Raw genomic sequence first — 13,963 nt, forward strand, 5'->3', positions numbered from 1 at the left:
ACATGGATGGAGCTGGAGGCCATTATCTTAACTGAAATAACTCACAAACAGGAAGTCAAATACCAAATGTTCTCACTTACAGATGGGAGCTAAATAATGTGTACACATGGACATAGAGTCTACAATAGTAGACAGTGGAGACTCAAAAGGGTGGGAGAGTCAGGGAATGAGGGATGAGAAATTACATAATGGGTACAATGTACATTATTCAGGTGATGGTTACACTGAAAGCCCAGACTTCACCACTACACAATACATCCATGTAGCAAAACTGCACTTGAACCCCTTAAATTTTTACCAAAAAAAAGTGAACTTAGGTTAATTGTAAATGTATGTTCCAAACTCTAGAGCAACCACTAAAAAAAAAACTTATATGCTAAAAAAGAGAGGAAATGAAATCATATAAAATGTTTAGTTAAAAGAATATAGAGAAGTAAGCATTTATATGCAGGAAAATGATACAGACAAAAATTACAGACAAATCTCTTTCAGTAGAGGAATGAATAAATTATGGAACCATGAAATATTTGGCTATAAAACTATATATACTGATATATTAAGAGCATTAAGCTATGTTAAGTGGAAAGCATATTGCAAAACAATACATTAAAAATCTCTTCTATATAATTTTTTAAATGATGGAAGAAAGAAAGAAAAGGGAGGATGGCAGGAAAGGAGTGAGGGAAAGCCATAAATATACATACCAATCTGTTAGCAGTGGTTCTTTCTGGCAGGAGAAATGAGACTCAGAATGAATGAAAAGGGGTTATTGAACTTAATTGTCATATACAATTTTTCTACACATGCATTGTAATGAGAATCGCTAGATATTTTATACAAATATTTTTTTAAAAAGAAAAAACAAAGGAAGCAAAAAGGGAAGAATATTGTGGTTTCCACAAAACCAAGAAAGTGGTTGCTAGCTTACCTCCATCATTGGCTGAAAGGATTTCAACCAAATCATTTCAAATAGAAACTTGAGATCCACCATTAATAGTTTTAATTTATAATTTCATTTAATGGCTAATTTGATTTACAACTTTTTTTTTTTTTTTTTGAGACAGAGTTTTTGCTCTATTGCCCAGGCTGGAGTGCAGTAGCACAATATTGGCTCACTGCAATCTCTGCCTCCCATGTTCAAGTGATTCTCCTACCTCAGCCTCCCAAGTTCAAGAGATTCCCCTGCCTTAGCCTCCCAAGTAGCTGGGATTACAGGCGCTGGCCACCACGCCCAGCTAATATTTGTATTTTTAGTAGAGACAAGGTTTCACCATGTTGGCCAGGTTGATCTCAAACTCCGTGACCTCACGTGATCCACCCACCTCAGCCTCCCGAAGTGCTAGGATTACAGGCCACGGCACTCAGCCTACAACTATTCTTCATACAAGTAGTTTAGTTTGGCTTGTGAACTAAACCAAGGATCAAATATAATTTTGGAGCTGGAAGGAATTTTAGAAACCATCCGTATTTGCCCCCTCCTTTTACATATGAGGAAATTAAGAATAAAGAGATTTGTCCTAAAACAGACAACTAATTACACCACCAGTGTGTTAAAAGAGAAAAAAACTCAACCTCCTTGCTTCTAGTCTAGTCCTCTGGTAATTCAATTTATTTCCTTCCATTTACCTTGTAAATATCATCTGTGCTTCCTAAGTAGTTCCTGAAAATTTTCCTTTTTCAATCCCATTTCCAAATTATCTGCCTGAAAAGAATTTCACATTTATGTGCTGAATCCAGAAGATACGACATAGAGCGTAGCATGGCAAAAGCATTTAGAAACTGCCTCTTATCTAACATTTTTGCTTTTATTCTTAATAAAACTGCTGAAGTAACTTGTTTAACCAATGAGACGGACACAAAGTTGAGAGTGGAAACAACTGTCTTGACTCCCAGGACATTGTTCTTCTGTATTTCATACCATTTTACATTTTTTATTTTTTAAATAAAAGGCAGTGTTTTCTTGCACAACAAACACCCACTGGTTAACAAGATGATTTTCGGAAGTCACTGAACTCTTGCAAACTAAGTTTCAGCTATTAAAGGAACAGGGTCAATTAGGTGAGCTCAGACATTTCTTGCTCCTTTCCACGAGTCTGGAATTTCTAAGATGGGGCTCAATATGTATTAGGTAATGGATCCCAGTGGCAAGATGAAATACTGCAGGTCAACTCCGTGAACAGTTTTATAGAGTTATACGAAGCAACAGAAAAGAGCAGAGTTCAGGAACTCCTTAGCATAAACCCAAACTTGGGGAAGTAGAACTAGCTAATCTGTAGTTTTAGACTCAGTAAAGTACTTGGGATCATTCTCAACAACCATAAAGTTACCATGTGCCATAATTACACATCCATCACAGGGTTCCTAGAAAGTGAATGTTTTTATTTTTTAACTTTTAATTTTTGTGGGTACACAGTAGGTATACGTATTTATGAGGTACCTGAGATGTTTTGATACAGGAATGCAATGTGAAATAATCACACCATCAACTATAGGGTATCCATCCCTCAAGCATTTGTCCTTTGTGTTTCAGATGATCCAATTACACTCTTTTAGTTATTTTAAAATGTATAATTAAATTATTATTGGCCATAGTCACCCTGTGGTGCCATCAAATAGTAGGGTCTTATTCATTCTTTCTTGTTATTTTTTTGTACCTGTTAAGCATCCCCACCTCCCGCCAAGTCCTCCACTACCTTCCATGAGTTCAATTGTTTTGATTTTTAGATCCTACAAACAAGTGAGAACATGTGATGTTTGTCTTTCTGTGCCTGGCTTATTTCACTTAACATAATGATCTCCCTCAGTTCCATCCATGTTGTTGCAAATGACAAGATCTCATTCTTTTTTATGTCTGCATAGTACTCCATTGTGTATATGTGCCACGTTTTCTTTATTCATTCATCTGCTGGACACTTAGGTTGCTTCCAAATCTTGGCTATTGTGAACGCTGCCACAACAAACATGGGAGTGCAAATATCTCTTCAATATACTGCTTCCCTTCTTTTGGGGATATACATAGCAGTGGGATTGCTGGATCACATGGTAGCTCTATTTTTAGATTTTTGAGGAACCTCCAAACTGTTCTCCATAGTGGTTGTACTAAATTACATTCCCACCAACAGTGTACCAGCATTCTCTTTTCTCTGCATCTTTACCAGAGTTTGCTATTGCCTATCTTTTGGATATAAGCCATTTTAACTGGGGTGAGATAACATCTCATTGTAGTTTTGATTTGCATTTCTCTGATAAGCAATAATGTTGAGCGCTTTTTCATATGCCTGTTTGCAATTTTTATGTCTTCATTTGAGAAATGTCTGTTCAAATCTTTTGCCCATTTTTTGATCAGATTATTAGATTTTTTCCTATAGGGTTGTTTGGGCTCCTTATATATTCTGGTTATTAATCCCTTGTCAGGTGGATAGTTTGCAAATATTTTCTCCCATTCTTTGGGTTGTCTCTTCACTTTGTTGTTCCCTTTGCTATGGAGAAGCTTTTTAACTTGATATAATCTCTTCTGTCCATTTTTGCTTTGGTTGCCTGCACTTGCAGGGTATTAGTCAAGAAATTTTTCCCAGACCAATGTCCTAGAGATTTTCCCCAATGCTTTCTTGTAGTAGTTTCATAGATTGGAGTCTTAGATTTAAGTCTTTAGTCTGTTTTGATTTGATTTTTGTATATGGTGAGAGACAGGAGTCTAGTTTCATTCTTCTGCATATGGATATCCAGTTTTCCCAGCACCATTTGTTGAAGAGAGTTTTCCAGAGCGTATGTTCTTGACAACTTTGTGGAACATGAGTTCATTGTAGGTGTGTGGATTTGTTTCTGGGTTCTATACGCTGTTCCATTGGTCTATGTGTCTGTTTTTATGCCAGTCCCATGCCATTTTGGTTACTATAATATAATCTGAAGTTATATAATGTGATTCCTCCATTTTTGTTCTTTTTGCTTAGGATAGTTTTGGCTATTCTGGGTCTTTTGCGAGTCCACATAAATTTTAGGGTTGTTTTTTCTATTTCAGAAGAATGTCATTTGTATTTTGATAGGGATTGCATTGAATCTTTGGACTGCTTTGGGTACTATGGACATCTTAACAATATTGATTCTTCCAATCCATACACATGAAGTATTTTTCCATTTTTTTGTTGTCCTCTTCAATTTTGTTTCATCAGTGTTTTATAGTTTTAGTTATAGAGATCTTTCTAAGTAGTGAACTTTTGATGAGCATCTAGTTTTCTACTCTTACTATTCCTTCTCATTAACATTCTGAGAATGCATCTAATAACTCATAACAATTACGTAAATCTCATATGCTATTAAGCCGATGAATTTGGTTTTCTTTTAAAACAGCATTCAACAACAGTAATTGTTAAAACAAAATAACAATAAAACCTAAGTCTGATTCTAATACATTTGAGGAAATAGTACATGAATATAATCAACCTTTTTCTGAAAAATCACTAGAGATAGACCTTAAATGCCTATTCATGCTCATTTCTCAGCACACATTTTGCCACTGGTCAATTCTTATTAACATATTAACATATGGTTATGTATTTATTCTACTATATGAGAGCCTTGTCAGTGTCTTACGGCTTGGGGATTAGCTTAGTTATATGGAAGATTTCATGTGGTACTATCTACTGTGGTGGAATTTCTTTTCACAATCAGTATTAACTGTGGGTCTTTTCCTCTGCTAGACCCTAGAGGTAGGTCTAGAAATACAAATGGAGTACCTGACTCATAGTGCTTATAGAAGTGAAATAATCCATATTTAGAAGATGTAATCTTCTTAATGTTATACTTACTGATAAACTTGTTTTGCATAGTCTCCAACAGGGCTTGGTGAGCATCCTCAGCTTGTAAAGCATGTGAACATTCTCTAGCCAGTATGGTGCGCACAAGATGCTCTCCACATCCTAGAAATCCAAAGAAATCAACAGTTGAGGAAAAGCAGCACCGAACACCCTGCTTATTTCAATAGCATTAGAACACCCTTATGCATCATTTAAGAGAGTAGTTAGCTGGGAAAATAATTCCGTGAGGGATGAAATGACTTCCATGAGCAATCTGGTAATTTTAGTAAAGAGATTCAGCAGAAACTAAACACAAAGTTTATCAATAAAAGCAAACCAATACAAATTAATATGATACATAGTTCTCTGTTTAACTAGTATGTGTTGACTGGTGTTAGGCGCTAACAAAAAAAATCCCCCTAAAAAATATTATGTGTAATTGTTAAACCACATTGGTACTTTTCAACATACACTCATTGCCACAAATACCATCAGTTCATAAAAGTGTGAATTTTTCAGGACATAGGCATGGGCAAGGACTTCATGTCTAAAACACCAAAAGCAATGGCAACAAAAGCCAAAATTGACAAATGGGATCTAATTAAACTAAAGAGCTTCTGCACAGCAAAAGAAACTACCATCAGAGTGAACAGGCAACCTACAGAATGGGAGACAATTTTTGCAATCTACTCATCTGACAAAGGGCTAATATCCAGAATCTACAATGAACTCAAACAAATTTACAAGAAAAAAACAACCTTATCAAAAAGTGGGCAAAGAAGATGAACGGACACTTCTCAAAAGAAGACATTTATGCAGCCAACAAACATGAAAAAATGCTCATCATCACTGCTCATCAGAGAAATGCAAATCAAAACCACAATGAGATACCATCTCACACCAGCTAGAAATGCAATCATTAAAAAGTCAGGAAACAACAGATGCTGGAAAGGATGTGGAGAAACAGGAACACTTGTACACTGTTGGTGGGAGTGTAAATTAGTTCAACCATTATGGAAGATAGTCTGGTGATTCCTCAAGGATCTAGAACTGAAAATTCCATTTGACCCAGCAATCCCATTACTAGGCATATATTCCAAGGATTATAAATCATTCTACTATAAAGACACATGCACCCGTATGTTTCTTGCAGCACTCTTCACAATAGCAAAGACTTGGAACCAACCCAAACGTCCATCAATGACAGACTGGATAAAGAAAATGTGGCACATAGGCCGGGCACAGTGGCTCACGCCTGTAATCCCAACACTTTGGGAGGCCGAGATGGGTGGACCCACCTGAGGTCAGGAGCTTGAGACCAGCCTGGCCAACATGGTGAAACCCCATCTCTACTAAAAAATACAAAAATTAGCCAGGTGTAGTGGCAGGCGCCTTAATCCCAGCTACTTGGGAGGGAGAGGCAAGAGAATCATTTGAACCTGGTAGGCGGAGTTTGCTGTGAGCTGAGATCGAGCCATTGCACTCAAGCCTGGGGGACAAGAACAAGATTTCTCAAAAAAAAAAAAAAAAAAAAAAAGAAAGAAAATGTGGCATGTATACACCATGGAATACTACGCAGCCATAAAAACGGATGAGTTCATGTCCTTTGCAGGGACGTGGATGAAGCTGGAAACCATCACTCTCAGCAAACTAACACAGGAACAGAAAACTAAGCACTGCATGTTCTCACTCATAAGTGGGAGTTGAACAATGAGAACACATGGACACAGGGAGGGGAACATCACACACCAGGGCCTGTCAGGAGGTGGGGGGCAAAGGGAAGGATAGTATTAGGAGAAATACCTAATGTAAGTGATGGGTTGATGGGTGGAGCAAACCACCATGGCACATGTATACCTATGTAACAAAACTGCACGTTCTGCACATGTATCCCAAAACTTAAAGTATAATAAAAAATAATAGAATAAAAAGAACAGGAGCCATTAGGACCTTCAAGGAAAAAAATGCCCTCTTCAACCAGAAACAAATATGCTGAATAGGTAAAACACTGCCTTTGACTATTACATTAGTCATAGTAGATTAGAAATATGTCATATTATAAATAGTCAATTAGAAATAAGATTACATTCCTCTCCAGTGTTGGAAATGGATGTTTTAAGAAAATTATTCAGCAAGACTGGAAAATGACAGGAAAGAAAAAGAATCAATAGAAGAATGGGAATTCTGAAGTAGTTGTTCACCTATTCAGTAAAAAAATAAACACAGGCCTTCTAAAAGAGAAAAAAAAGGATGAATTTTTTTTTAGAAATTGCCAGATATTTCCCAAAAATGGCTTCCCTGTATTTTTGGTAAAGTGTAAATGCAAACATCCTTCAGGATCTAAATATCTCTTTGTGAATGAATACCTACACTTCAAGGAAGATCTACATACATAAGTCAATGTGTAACTTTGTGGCATTCCCTATGCAGTAAATTTTTGCAATATTGTTTTTATAATCGGGAAAAAGATGACAATAAAGCTAACAGAAAGAAACCACGTTGGACACTTACTAAGAACAACCGTTGTGCTTAGCTCATGAAACGCCATAAAGTTTAATTCCCTTTGTGTACATACTTGATGTTGAACAGTGAAATGTTACACTTTAGGACAATAATAACTGCTAGGAAATTGGCATATTATAAACTAAATGAATGTTCAGAAGGTTATATACACATGCCTGAAGTCAAAAAGCTAAACCACATGAAGTTAACATTACATCAAAACTACACAATGTATGTCAGAAAGACTTTGCTCTGCTGTTATACAGGAATATATATACAGAGCTTTCCAATGATTGATCTTTTTACCAAGAAACTTTTAAAATTATGACTTATACTCTCTGACATTGATCATCTTTAACAAAGAGCCATGAAACCAAAGCTTATTCTCCTGTAGGTTCCAATCAAAGAAAGTTTGACTTATGTGCTTTTACCTACAAAATTCCAAGGTTTCTTAGAATATGCTGCCATAGAGCTGAAGTGTGATTCAAAGGCAAACAGTTCCACTCTTTATTCACCAAAAAATAAGACTTTCACTATACCCTCTCTTTGTCCTTACTTTTCCAAGTAAGAGTATGTGTATGTTCTCACATCTTAGCAGAAAACATGGATTATAAAAGACCTGACAAGATGCCTAGAAGTAAAAAATACCAAGTTCTAAAAAAAGAAAAATTTAGCATCAGTAAGTATGACAAATGAATGGATTAAAACACATAATAAATTCATAACTTATGTTTTTAAAAGCACTAATCACCTTTGGAGGATGCTATGAAACCAACTCACTATTCTGAAAATTGATAAAAGAAAACAAGCAAGCATGTTTCTGTCCTTCCAATAGGGACTACATACCAGAGTAACCCAACAATTTATGAAGGAATATTTTCTCTACAGAAGTATCCCAGATAATAAATGAAAAAGAAATTAATAGAATTGGAATATAACCATTTGTAACCCATGATGTAATAACTGATAGAGGCAATCATCAGTGGCTGCTAATACCACAGAAAGATACCAGACACTATGTATCTCTTGACAAAATCATACCGACGTAGTCTTGTCCACTGCCCAAAAAAAACTATACTTGAATCCGATTAGGCCTCTAAATTCAGTTATCAATTTCCAGAAATAAAGAACATCTGCAAAAAGACCTACAGTTGCATCATACTTAATGATGAAACGCTGAATTGTGTCTCCCTAGGATCAGAAACAGGGCAATGATGTCTGCTTTCATCACTTCTCTTCAACAATGTACTGGAGATTTCAGCCATTGTAATAAGGCAAGGGGAAAAAAGGCATAAAGAACAGAAAGGAAGAAGTAAAACTGTCTCTATTCACAGATGATATAATTTTCTATGTAGAAAATCCCAAAGGATCTACAAAACAACTATTAGAGGTATCTCTCCATATTCTTCCTGTCTGGTTAGTCTAGGACAAAGGCTGGCAGAAGATACCTGCCTGGTACTTACCAGTCCTCAAAATATGGACCCATTCATTTCTTTCCCCATTCATTCACTTGCCAGGCTGTTACTGAGTCCCTACTCTGTGGTAGGCCCAGAGTACACAGCAGTTGGCAGGGGTGCTACTACATATTGTCAGACCTCCCCAAAAGTGTCAGGCCCCTGCCTGATGACTCAGTATTCACTTAACTGTCATTCTGGCCAGTCCAGATGTCAATGCCCTGATTGTGTATTCTACACACCAACCTCAAGGATTCATATAAAAACCCTGGATTCAGCAGCAGGAATCCTGGACATTCCCACAGCCCTAGGAGTGCCAGTCTCTACGGCCAGGTCATCTCTCATTAATCCTAACCCTTACTCCAGCCCCAGCTCACTCTTTCCCAGTATGTTTCCTGTTGCTGAGAATTCAGCATGTCCCATGCTCAAAGATAATACATGTCTTCTACTTGTGGGTATCCCTAAACTTTCAAAACCCACACTGAAGATGAACTACCAATAAAAAATTCCAACCCCCAACTTCAACACACATATACATACAACCAAAAGGAAGAATAAGCAATAGCAAAAAACAAAAAAATTATTTCAAGAAGTGAAAATAATTGGACAGCAGTTGAAAACAAATTTGTAAAAGGCCAAATAGTAAATATTTTAGGCTTTGAATGCTACATGTAATATCTTTCTATCAAATCTTCTTAATTTTTTTTGCAACAAGTCTTAAAAACTAAAAAATCATTCTTAGCTTATGAGCTATACAAAAACAGGCCATGAACCAGATTTGGCCCACAGGTCATTGTTTGCCTATCCCTGAAATAGAGCAAACTGTAGTACAATAAGAAAAAGAAACAGAGCCTAGAATGATAAAGAGAAAGAAAATGAGGAGTTAAGAGTCCAAAAGTGTAAAATGATAATGTCCAATGCATTAATAGGCATTTTGAAAGAGAGGAAAGAAAGAAGAAAGCACTAATATTTGTATAAGGAATAAGAATTTTCTAGAATTTAAGTTATTAAACTGAAGATCCACATAGAGTTCCAAAAAAGAGGAATAAAAATAGAAATCCATCCTTAATTGTATCAGTTTGAAGCTCTGGACCAAAGACAACAAGAAAATATTAAAAACTCACCAAAAAGAGAAGGAAAAAAATTCACCTACAAAAAAATTCAAAAATTTTTAAATTAAACTGATAACTAAATATCTCCAAGCAACAAAAGAAGCCACAAGACTAATATCTTAAAGACGCTATGGCAAAAAAAACAAGCAAACAGAAAAAAACACTGCCAACCTGGAATCAGTTAAACTACCATTCTAGAGTGAGGGTGAATAGAGACCGTTTCAGATATGTAACGACAAATTCATTTCTCAGAGATTTTAACTCCCAGCTCACTTTTACTCTGCCCAACACTACTCCTTGTCATCATTCTTGCTGAATTTAATATTTATCTAGATGATTCTCCCGATATCTTGGCTTTTGGTATTCTGATATCCTCTCCTCCAGTTATCCACACTACCTGATAAACTCACACCCATCTTCAGCAGTAACGTGAACTCCTCAGTCACATCAATTGGAATCATCTCATTCCTATCTTTCCAGCTCCCTCCCTTGAGCACTCCAACTCCAACATTCCCTCCATCTCACCAAAAACTGCCATCCATTAATTCTGCTGCCTTTTAACTATTCCTCACCCCACTCAGGTCCTCACCTCTATTCTTAACTAACTAAAATTCCATGCTTCATCAACTTACATCCATCCCCTTACTCCCAAAAACCTCCCTGCTTCTCTCATTTCATCAAACATGTCTGGCAAAAGCCCACCCTGGAGTAACAGTCAGAATAGCTATACTGGGCTGCAAAAACAACGCCCAAATCTCAGTGACTTAAAATATAATTCTCACTAATGTTATAGGTCATACCTGCATCACCTGAAGATCTGCTTCACACACTCACTCAAACCTAGGTGAAAGGAACAAACCTAGGCAGATGGAGACTCCATCACCTGTAAATGCACTACCTGAATCACATACTTTCCCTCCACAAGAACGAGGCCACCCTGCTGTTCCAGAAGGCTGTTTTACCACCTTAGCCTGAAAGTGACAAATATCATTACCATTCCGGTCCCTGGCCAGAAAGAGCTACACATTCTTAGGCAACTACAAGGGGCCTGTGAAATATAGGGGAATATATGGATCTTCAGAGAGCATTAAGTTGAATGTCTCTGCCATATCTGACTAAATCCAACTTTCCCTGCCTGCACTTGCATAGCTAAGCCTGAGGCACAGCAGCATGACTGAGGGGTGACATGCATGAGCATCAAGGCCCATCCATGGCCACTGAGTGGGAAAAATTTAAAAAAAAGAGAAAAGAAAAGAAAAAAGAAAGAAAACACCATCTGCTGAGGACGGCAGGAGGGAAAGGACAGACCTGAAAACCAAAGGGTACTGCTAGGTAGCCTGACTAGACCCAGTCTCTTCCCAGGCATCTGTTACACGAGGTTTTCTAATTTAAGTTTAAATTTAAAAACTTGCCGCTTTAGCAACGCAATTCAGTTCTCTTTTTTAAGGCTACATCCATTCCTATCATAAATAATATAAAATTACCATTTAACCATTTTTAAAGTATGCAATTCAGTGGCATTAAGTACATTCACACTGTTGTACAACCATCAGCACCATCTAGCTCCAGAACTTTTTCATATTCCCAAATGGATACTCTATGTATGTATATACCATATGTTCTTTATTCATTCATCTGTCCATGAATATATGGGACCAAATGCATTCTTAACCTATATGCGTGGCTCTTTGCTGGTGATTGAAAATGGCTCAGAAAACTTTACACTGAAAGAAGACGACTTCTAGCTACTTTTTCCAATTCAAACATGCAACTCTGTGTTGATTCAAACATAATTTCTGATAAGCTCATATACATATATTTATCAGATGCCATTAGCAGCGATACACGAAAAAGATCATTTGATCTGAGAATATTTATTTTAACTGACTTTTTTAGGGGGGAAACCCAGGATATATTTAATTACTTCCAACTACAGAATTTCGTTTTAGTTCATTTGAATAAAAAAAAAATACTTTAATTAAATACTTTATATTGTCTGAAAAATGGAGTCCTGCATATTTTAAAACCACCTTTTATCCATCTAAAGAATGACCACTTCCCTCAATCATGTGACACCACTTCAGTGAAGCCACCTTTAAATCATCTGTTTTTGAATTTGTCTGGAATCCAGAAAAAGTTGGCAAAACCCCAGGGAAACTAGAAGAGTTAATTAATAAAGTATCTTTATTTTCCTGTCATCTAAATCCTTCCAACAATGCCATTATTTCTCTAGTGGATACATTAGCTTACATTACAAAAAGCTTCTGTAACTTCACCCATAGGAGAAATCTGATATTTCTGTGTCAAGAAGCAGGGTCTTTTTTAAGAAGAGGACAGCTTGCACATTTTATTTACTCTATTCATTCATTCTCATTTTCTCTCCTCCTTCCCTCCCTCACCCCTCCCACCCTCTTACACACACACCCCTACCTTAAGGCCTATAGGGTAAGGGTTAGTATCTGTTCTGCAGTGAGACTCATGTTTGAATCCAGCAGGGTGACTTTGGGTTATTTAGGGCTCAGTTTCCATAGCTGTAAAACGGGGAATGGGATACCAACTACCTCACAGGGTTGTTTTGAGGACAAAATGAGAAAAATCACATAAAGCATTTAGCATGGAGTTGACCATAGAGTAAGCACTTAATAAATACTACTATGATGAAAATAACCATCTTAAGAAAAATTTTCTACTACTTTGCTGCCTCTCATCCTATTCTCTGTATGTTCCTTCTATTAAAGTGATTCTCAGCTAGCTTAACAATCATCACTGAGAGAGCCTAAAATAGAATTTAAAAGTTTATCCTTTGCCTTGTAATTCTAAATGAAGGCTACTGCTTCAAATCAAGCTAAGCCTTTACATAGGGTAAAAATGACCACCTAGGTAAACCTACCATTATCACAACAAAACAAATAGTATGATAAAGATTTCTCTTAGCCTGGCAGGAAACATTTTAACTGTGATTATCTAGAGACTGTGGATCATGCTTGACTTTTCTTATTTATTCCTCTTATTTTCCTCAGTATCTAAAATAAATACCTATTTTTTTTCTCCAACAGGTTTATTGCCCGACTTCAGATTACACTCCTGTGTTCACAATACTTTCTCTTAAGGCAAGTTAGTAAAGGGGAAAGCAAAGTTTCCCATGATGGGATTTGGCCCCATTCACTTCACTTCCCTGTATCTTGAGTACACGAGTTGATCAGAGTGAACATGAACAGATGCCATGGGTGTTTTATGTTGCCTGACCTTCATCACACATTTATAATTTTTTTTAACTTCAGCTCCAGTGATAGATGCAGCCTTCAAAACAAGATAATTAAATATAGGGATTGTGACAGCCCAACAAAATCATATTGTCAAATTAAGTTTTAGTTCCAAAAGGTAAAAGTAACAAACTGAAAACTTTTGCAATAAGAATAGAGAAACATCAAAATTTACCAATTCTTGGCTAACATGTAAGATATATCTTCATTGCATTTCTAGATTATTTTCAATCTTTTTTGTCTTCATCTAATGCAGTAGTAGCAGCAGTGGTGGGATGAGCCCCATTATTACAAAATGAAAATTAAAAGACCTTTATGTGTCCAGTTATTAATGTAGTGTTCTAATGGTTGAGGACAATAATATAATTGCTCCACAGGACCTCAAAATAAGATTAGGATTTTAAAATATAACTCATAATCTCACAGATCTTTCTTATCTGTGCAGAATTTTTGTCTTCTAAACCACTCCCACCTCAATTCTAATACAAAGAGCCCCAGAGGGGAAAAAGTGAAGTTGCATTCACAGCAGAGACACAACCCACATTCCTAGGCAGCCTCCTACAAAAGCACAGGCTCAACAGCAACAAAAGCTCACATTCAGTACCCCTGGCACACCACACGTCTCCAAGGATTACTGATGATTTTGAAGTATTTATGTCATCTTATAAATGCTGCCATTCACTCTCACTGTGGCTAGTGGGCATCTGAAAAATCTTTCAACACATCCCCTCTTAGAAGTCCACAGGGATAGATAAGTAATAAGAAAGGGCCTTTCCAAATTTAAAAGGAAACATTTGGTACTTCAGTTTCCAGTATTGCAACATCTCTTTTTCAACAAA

General features: G+C 36.6%; 1 protein-coding gene across 8 annotated transcripts in view; it reads right to left on the minus strand.

Annotated features, from left to right (window-relative positions):
* TASP1 (taspase 1) overlaps positions 1-13,963 on the minus strand; it is a 249,730-nt gene that overhangs the window by 89,037 nt on the left and 146,730 nt on the right. For 5 of the 8 annotated variants that reach the window (XM_034947678.3, XM_055105085.2, XM_003810578.6 and 2 more), the window contains one exon: positions 4,806-4,916. In XM_034947678.3, the coding sequence (XP_034803569.1) occupies positions 4,806-4,916 (111 nt within the window). Of the gene's footprint in view, positions 1-704; positions 728-2,375; positions 4,917-13,963 lie in introns of those variants that run through there. The other 3 variants (XR_004668309.3, XR_004668308.3, XM_063601008.1) reach the window with 2 other exon arrangements.

Source organism: Pan paniscus, chromosome 21, assembly GCF_029289425.2.
Source record: "Pan paniscus chromosome 21, NHGRI_mPanPan1-v2.0_pri, whole genome shotgun sequence".
Lineage (NCBI taxonomy): Eukaryota > Metazoa > Chordata > Mammalia > Primates > Hominidae > Pan > Pan paniscus.